The following is an 8883-nucleotide window of genomic DNA, read 5'->3' on the forward strand; positions in this document are numbered from 1 at the left end:
TGCCACTGAGAATATCAAATAAGCTTATACATTAATAAACTTGTGAGAGTCCTTTAAAAGGTAATAGCTATAAGGGTCTTAAAACAACTGCTGCCTTACAATAAGTGAGCAATGAAGATACAATACAACGGAAAAGCCTAAGAGGATGTCAGCTAGCTTTCAGTCAGTAATTTTCACTCACTCAAAATGGTTACATCTCACAGAACACTAAGGTTGATACATTTGTATTTCAGATATGCTAGTATGGTCTGCTGCAGGGAGTAAAGAAGGATGTATACCATATTGGCTGACACATCGAGGCATGCTCGGAACTTATCAGGATGTCATACTGATACATGATTTAATTTGAAAAGGGGGCACTGTGCCCAACTGATCTGCAGCCATGCACCCAAGAATCTAATAGAAAGAAATGCTGTATAAGAGCTTTCTCTTGTGTTGCCTCTCAAATGCAGCGACAACGTCATCAATTGCATCCTCCCAGGAATCCACTGCTTCAAGCTGCACCAAAGACGAGTATCCATGAATTAAACATCCCATTTATCAAGTTATGCATGTTATTTTCTTGATTTTGAAACTTGTAGGCATATTTAAAATAATGTGATTATTGACTTGTTAAAGCCAAAATATGCAAATGCGGGTAAAGATTGTATAGACTGAACTTCTTATTTTCTTACACAAATTTGCCAAAGAGATTGATAGTATAACCCAACGATGGTCATGCCACTATTAGCATGGGGTGTGCTGATCGACACACCCTCGCCACACATTTAATATATTTTTAATAAAAAAATTTAGGATATTTAAAAATATTTTATTTTAGTATTTGGCATGCCAATCTTTGATTTTCAGTTTAAACATATGTATTAAAACCTACATTATAGTATTTTATTTTTAAATTATTTTTATAAATAATCTAATTTATTAAAGATAAAGCAATAGTAAATATAAATATTATTCAACACATAGTATGATTGAATACATTCATTAAAACTAATATTAATGATTAAAATATCCTATAATATAATTGAATACTCCATGATATAACTGAATACGTAATAATATTCAGCGCATAATATTAATTGATAATAATTTAATAATTAAAACTAATATCTAGTTAAATGTAGAATAATAGAAAATATTAAGAATTTTATTTTAATGATGATTAACGAAAATAAAAAAGATTAGCATGAAGACCGGCATGCAGCCATGCCTTCATCATCTTGGCATCCTTAATATAACATAATCTTTTAGACTTTAAATGATAAAAGTATCAAATATTCTTGTGGAATCCGTTTGCCCTAAAAAAATTCAAAAGTGGTACATTTTTCCTGTTTTCTGGGCATCAAATATGTTGCAAGGAAAGCCAATCATGAACATGCTAATATTATTCTAGAAATTTTCTATCTGAAAATAGCAACTTTGTATTGATTGTACACTCAAAGAAATGCCTTTCATCTCCAATCTAGGAAAAAGGTTTATATTAGTTCTCCTGATAGCTGGAGTCCTAGCTAGCTCATCACCTAGCTTATCAGATTACTGGTTGTTGAATTACCATCAAACAAGCAATTCAAAGGCTACACCTCAAAGATGTTTAAGAATATGAGATTCAAACCAGAAGAACATGATTCAGCAGAACATTTAAGAAGTTCAATTAACTATGCATTATCAAAAGCTTACTCATCCAAGACAAATAATCGCCAATATAGTTACTAGCATACCTCCTGGCACAAATCTAATGCAAGCTTGGCTCCAATAGCAGCTTCTTCATGGTTATCCTTTACATCCAAATTGATTATCAATACAGTTTTCATCAATGTTTGCTCACGGTTATTTAGATCTGTAGAAATTAAACACAACAGTTACACCATTAATATTCTGCAGTGCATAGGGAGAAGAAAAAAGAAAGAAATTATTAGTAACTAAATAATTTATGTTTTCTTTCATGAACCAAAGAGAATGCATGCAAGTTTTCATATGCAACTCCAAAGGATGATTTACCAAATAATCAGTGGATCAGATTTAGCAACGTGTTCTACCAAAAGAGATGATAATTGCAGCTATATGGTCAACTACATAGAGGCCTGCCATGTTCTGACTGAACTGCAACTAGAAACTTATCTTTTGCTCTTGAAGAAATAGATTTTGTTGTATTAGCTTATCTGCTGGTGCTGGCTAATTGTCATGGCTTATAGAATAACTCAACGATAAGAAACATTAAGAAGGATAAAAACGTATTCAGTCGTGAAGAGCAGTCCCAAATACATCACAGGTAGAGATTCCAACTGGCAATTAAACATTTCAGCATATTTTTGTCCCTCACCATCACAACACATCCGAGATAAACAAGACAACTTTTATGAAAAATTTATCTTTAATTCAGAAATCCCTTCCAAAATATTATAACGAAAACTTCAAGGTAGCAGCCTCTTTCTCATCAGCCTTGAACAAGATAAGGGTATCATCAGCATATTGCTGGTTTATAACCACTTGCCTAATCAAATCAGCACTTAAGCTTGAAATCACCCCTTGCTGTTTAGCCTTATCTAGCATCCTATTTAAACCATCAACAATAACAAAGAGGAAAGAAACCAAAAGGAAAGGAACCTAATGATCACCCTAACTCAGACCCTTATTGCATCTGAAGTTATTACTTAGTTCACCATTGTAGCAGACAACAATAGAGCTAAGAAGAGACAGAGCTCATAACCCAACCAATCCATTTATCATGAACATCCAAATTCTCATTATATCTTCCAAGTAGTTTCATCTGACATTATCATAAGCTTTCAATTGCACAATATTTTATGAGCATTGATCATACAATCCATAATATATTTATTTTTTATAACACTTTGGGCATCACCAATCAGCTTGTGTTAACCTCATCAAGCTTGTTGGTAAGCACCTGCATAAAAATCTTAAAACTACCATTTACTAAACTGATGGGTCTATAATCCCCCACTTTCTCACTACCAAACTTCTTCAGAATTAAATAAACCATAGCATATTTTAGATAATGGATCTTCCCTTATACCAATCTTTGAACATCTATAACAGTTCTTTGATCAACTCCCAAAAGCTGTAATAAAACTTCATAGAAAACCCATTAGGGCCTGGAGTTTTATCAGCACCCATCTGGAATACAACAGTTTTAATCTCCTCTTTATTAAAAGGCTTCTCCAACTCTTCATGCTCCTCCCAAGTTAGATTAGGGACATTGCTCCAAGCATCTCCTTACACCCTCAGCAGCCAAGAATTTACAGTGCCAAACAGCTGCTTATTGAAGGATGTAACATGTCCTTAGTCCTCTGCTAATCATTGACCACTTTCTATCCAATTGTGGGGAAAAGATCACATTCTTCCTTCTCTTGCCATTAGCAATCTTATGAAAGAAGGTAGTGTTCAAATCCCCCTCTTTGAGCCGCTGCATCATTGACCTCTGTCTCCACTTAATTTCTCCTCTTTATAAATTGTCCATCATCATCTAGGTCTCCCATCTAAGTAAAAGCTCATCCTTTGGCAGATCCTTATTCTCAGCAATGATATCAAACTCCTCCCTGTTAGATAGATGTTTTTTCTTCTCCTCCATCTCTTTTGTTTTAAGATTAAGACTCCACCCTTTCAACTTCCTTCTAAGGGTCCTCATTTTATCAATCCAGCATTCCACAGCAAGGAGCCACTACCATACTCCATCCACCACTTTCCAACCAACTCTCGAAATCCTCCTTTTGAAGCCAATAATTTTCAAACTTAGACATAAACTTCTTCACACCATCCTTGTCTAGTGTCCAAAATTAAAGGGACATGATAAGACCCATACCAAGTAAAACATATTCAGATATAAATCTGCTTTCAACTCCTAGATAATTGTTGCAAACATACCTACCAAACCACAGCAGCACAATGAAAGTCCATTTCAGCCATAAGATGTGAACCTGTAAGTAGAGATTAATTTAACATATTTTAAATTTTCAACATGGTAATGGTTGAAAGCACCAAAATTCATGCTTTTCTAACAATTTCACATGGCACATACGTTAAACTTTTTCTCAGACCCAAACTGAAGGAAACCAATATGTGGCATATTTAAAAGAAGTAATTGGAAGTCAGAGCTAATGGGCCTTTCTTTTATGCAGAAAATCCTCGATAATGAAGCTTCTTAGCCAGCATGGTATTATACATTTCTACTAGTTCAAGAATCCTAAACGATCTGGTTTTGCAAAACATTAAATGGAGTCCACATAGTAGAAAGGAGCACATTTCCAGCAAATAACAACTAATTTGACTGTTTGATATTGCCGTCAGCGTGTTCGACAAAATTACGATGAGAAAACCAAAAATGTGAAGAAGACGACCAACCTTCGACGACCATATCGAACACCTTCTCCTCAAATGTGAGCACGACGTCAAAGCATCCATCATCGGCGTTGTCCTGCCACCTCTGAGGTGCATTCTTCACCGTAGAATTCCTCTTCAACATCGGCAAGATCCCATTCCGCTTATACCTACAAATTTCATCACTTTATTAGCAAACCAGCTCAACCAAGACGGGAATTTGAGAGAGAGAGAGAGAGAGAGAGGGAGGAAAGAACTCACAAATCAGAATCTTTGCGCCGGAGGTCGTCGAACATGAACTTGTAAGGCGTGCCGAAGTCGTATACGTTGGGCTCCCTGAGAGATGGGCCAGGGAGCTTGACGTGGGCCCCCGTGCCATAGGAGGCGACGTCGAAGCCATGGCGCTTGAGAAGGGAGTGCGACTCCATGCTCCGGTTCTGGTTCGATGAGCACACCATCGCGTGACGAAGCTTCATCTCCCCCTTCTTCCCCTCTGGGGTTTTGGTTTATTGGAATTCTTGGGGATGGGGTTTGGAGAACACTATAAACGAAGAATAAAATTGGGCCTGATCCCAAGGCCCAGGCCCAACATATAATTACAGAAATAGCCCTGCGCTAACCCAAATATTTCAGGCCCGGTTCGGCCTTACCTTGGCTCTGGAGTTTTATCCCCTTTATATTTGTTTAAGATTTTTCTCCTCTGAAATCTGAATGTGAAAATAGGTTTAATTTTGTGATAATATCCATATTAAAGAATATAGATACTTTGTTTGTTATACATTTATGTCAAGGGTATATCAGTAATTTTACCCAATGTAATTTTAATCCCCATTTCCTCTCAAGAAAAAAAATAGATAATTTTTTATGCTAAGTATAAATAAATTAGACAAAGGAGTAGCCCTCTCCAATCCTTAAAAAAAGAGAGGTTAAAATAGATTTAAATCTGGTGCATATAATACTAGTCATCTTAAAATAAAATATCCATGGGATAATGGGACGATGACTGAATTGGTCAATGGGACCATGAAGTGACCTCATTTAAATAGAGCATTAGGACCATCTTTAATGGCAAAGTTGACATCAAAACTTTTTTATTCCTACTAGAGTAGGAATAAAAGATAAGGTTTAGAGGACAAAGGTGGCTGGCTGGCTGTCTCTCAATTCATGTGATGCCCACTTTGATCCATCCATGTGAATCCCATTCCCATGGGCTCACTCACTCACATATCCATTCCCTCATGTGATGACCACCAACATCCATGACTCATGAACAGCAGCATCTGGTCACTCCTTTCTCTTTCCATCTCCCTCTTTTTGCCACCTGCATTGGTAGCAATCCAAGCTATCATTCCTATGTGGGATTTGGACACTTGCCCAAGAACAATATTGCATTCAAAGAGGGGGGGAGAAGTGGAGAAGCAAGAATGCAGGAGGACCAATCTAACCCACTAATTAACACCTATGAACAAAAGGAGGAATAGAAAAAGAAAGAAAGAAAGAAAGAAAAAAACTGGGGGCATCCTCCTTTTTCTTCATGCATTATTATTGGAATAACCTTATACTAAAGTTCTGATAGGACTCATGGTTCAGGTTAAATATTCCTCCTATCTAATTAGACTCGTCAATTAGCTAATTGCTCTGTTTCTAAGATGCCCTAGATGTAGGAAATTTTTTGAGCTGAAAAGGAGAGGCCTATATCTGGCTGTGACCTAAAATTATCGTCCTTTTCTTTTTTAATTTCGACAGCTCTGATATGCCCCTAAATATTCTACAAATATTTTTGACACAGTATTATTTCGTATCTATTGATAGTGATGATTCTGAGATGATGACGAGAGAAACTATCAATGGATAATATGATGTTATGTTATTTTGTTCGTGGAATGTTTACAAATTGCTTGTGGGTATATCATGAGGGAAGGAGAGACCTTAAGAGCTATGAGTTGCCATAAGTATAAATAACAAATTAGTTGGTCAAACTGATGATTTTTTTTTTCATCAAAGAAAGAAAGAAAAAAAAGATGCCATAGATTATTTGGTGTTTTATTTTTTGTGTGTGCATATTTAGCTTTCAAAAATCTCATGTTTACTTATATATATTTGATAGTTATATATATGTACCATTCAAAACACATAGTTTTTATATATATGCTACTCTTTAAAATTATTATTTTTTGCATGGATACTATCTGGAGTTAACTAACCATTAAATTTGAAAAAAAAATTAAACATAAAAAGATTAAATTATTACTATTAAATTTTTATTATTTAGAAATATTTTTTTATCTATTGTCTATGAAGTAAGTATCTATATAAATACTATATTTTGCAGGATAAATAGGCAAATACGAATTTTTAGATGGGCATATAAGTAAATAAAATATATTTTTAATAAAGTCTATTGTATTTTATTTATTTTTATTTGTTCTACAGAGCAGAGTTAAAAACTCAGTTATTGGTCACACTAAGCACTGGCAAAGTCAGAGGTCAAAATGGCAGTCAATTCCAGAAACATCCATTAACTCTCTCTTTCAAATCTAGAGGAAAGATAACATTCTATTTTGCAGTACAACCCAGGCAAAGTCAATCAGCTTTCTGCTCATGCATATACTTAAAACTCTTAAAATAACCCAAATTCCAAACCAAAGAAAAAGATATTTAATTCTTTTGTTTTCTCCAATTAAGAAGAATTGCTCAAATAGAGAAGAAAAGAACGCAGTTGAAGTCATTTTTTGGTGTTATCTGTCCATCTTTTTTGTTTTTCGAAAATCAAATGGATACATACAAAATCCCCATACATACAACTCACCAAAAAAACTACCATTACCACCATCCAAGCATGCCATCTTCATCTGTCTTTAACTTTAATCTCATCCCTCGGGTCTTCCCATTGATCCAAAGGAATGAGATGCCAAAGAGATGTTTTTTTTTTTTTTTAATATATCTATATTTCGAAGATTAGAAGAAAGAGTGGTGGGGAGGGGTTTACTGGATTAGAATGGCCGGAGGAAGTCAACGGAGTTGATGATGTCGTCGTGCTGCGGCCAAGCCGAACGAAGAATCTTGAGGAGGAGTTGGGCCTTGCGCTTGGCTCGATCCGAGCAGCCACCCTGCACCATGAGAAGCAATTGGTTCATGGCTCCGGCTTTGACGGCTTCTTTTTGGAGAGTCTCCGATGCGCCGACCATGGCGACGAGGGCTCCGGCGGCGTGCTCCGCCGCCTTTCCGGCCATACCCCTCACCAGAGCTGCCACCACGGCTGCCGCGCCGCCGGCGTCCCCGGCGGCGGCCGCCATCACCGCCTCCCTCCCCTCCTCGCTTCGGCATAGTAGCTCCACCGTCGCCATTGCCCGCTCCGACTCGCCGGTGCCCTCCCTCACCCTCTCCACCACCGCCGCCGCCGCCCCAGCGGCAACCGCCAGATGTCGGTTCTCCTTCGCCAGGCACAGCGCGAACAGCGCCCTGATGCCCACGCGCGCGGCACGTGCGTTCCCCTTCTCGGCGATTAGCCTCACCACCCCGTCGACCACCCCATCCGCCGCGCCCATCGCCGTCCTCGCCCCGACTGCCGCTGCGGCCTCGATCACCGCGCCGGCGCTGATCCGCGCCTCAAGCGTCTGCCACGTGGACACCGCGGTACCCAGCCGGCAGATCCGGTCCGGCCTCTCCGCCAGATCCGCCGCCTCCGCCTCCCCCATCCCGACCATTGCCAGCACCGCCATCGCCTCCGCTGCCAGATCCGGATCTGCATCTGCCAGCGCGATCCCCACCATCGCTTCCCTCGTCTCCCTCGTCGCCATCAGCGCTCGGTTCTTGTCGGACTCTTTGGCAAGCGCCCGTAGACGTCGGACCGCTGCGAGCCTGGCGGCAGAGGAGGAGCGCGGCGCGGCCGCCTGGGAGATAAGGAGGCGGAGGAGTGTGGGGTCGGCGGGCTGCTTCGGGGTGGGGATCCGCTCGACGCCGAGCGAGCGGTGGGCGACGCACCATTCCTGGATGAGGCGGCGGAGGGTGTGGTTGGGGATGAGGGTGAAGTCGGCGAGCGGCGCTCGTGTCACCGGGCATGTTGTGTGCCCCGTCGCCACCCAGGATTCAATGCTCGGCCGGTCGTAAGTCTGCCCCGTGCACACCGTCACCGGATCCCGCATCAGCTCTAGCGAGATCGGGCACCGGAAGTGGTACGGGATCTGTACTCCCGTCATATCCAAAGGCGCCACACTCCCCGGCATCCCTCTCTTCTTCCTCGAATCAATCTTCTTCTTCTTCTTCTTCTCTCTCTCTCTCTCTCTCTCTCTCTCTCTCTCTCTCTCTCTCTCTCAGAATCCTTCGACTCGACGTTTTGGATGTCGAACGAGGAAAGAAGAAGCGAGCTGGGCTAGGGACTTATGAGAGCCCTCACACGTGCGGGTAAAGGAACGTAGAATTCCCAAACTACCCTCGTTTATACGCTGAGGACTCGGGTCACATGGCCCTTGTTTTCTACCGGGTTTCCGAATTTTGGTTTTGTGCACGTACATTGCTCGTCCGTATAAGTTCTCTTTTACATAGAGG

At 40.2% G+C, this 8883-nt stretch overlaps 2 protein-coding genes across 2 annotated transcripts; both read right to left on the bottom strand.

The window, feature by feature from the left end:
- On the bottom strand, positions 1-4856 carry LOC140794704 (uncharacterized). The gene is made up of 4 exons (XM_073146838.1): positions 4597-4856; positions 4360-4505; positions 1719-1837; positions 1-498 (listed from the first exon to the last, which is right to left on the bottom strand). Exons 1-4 carry the CDS (start codon positions 4809-4811, stop codon positions 397-399), a joined length of 582 nt encoding a protein of 193 aa, XP_073002939.1. The 5' UTR covers positions 4812-4856; the 3' UTR covers positions 1-396.
- A 1972-nt stretch (positions 4857-6828) lies between these two features.
- On the bottom strand, positions 6829-8883 carry LOC140795744 (U-box domain-containing protein 26-like). Its single transcript, XM_073148496.1, has one exon. The coding sequence runs from the start codon at positions 8559-8561 to the stop codon at positions 7329-7331; it is 1233 nt and encodes a 410-aa protein (XP_073004597.1). The 5' UTR covers positions 8562-8883; the 3' UTR covers positions 6829-7328.

The sequence above is a fragment of the Typha latifolia genome, chromosome 9 (genome assembly GCF_019914945.1).
Source record: "Typha latifolia isolate L0001 chromosome 9, TyphaL0001v2, whole genome shotgun sequence".
Taxonomy (NCBI): Eukaryota; Viridiplantae; Streptophyta; class Magnoliopsida; order Poales; family Typhaceae; genus Typha; species Typha latifolia.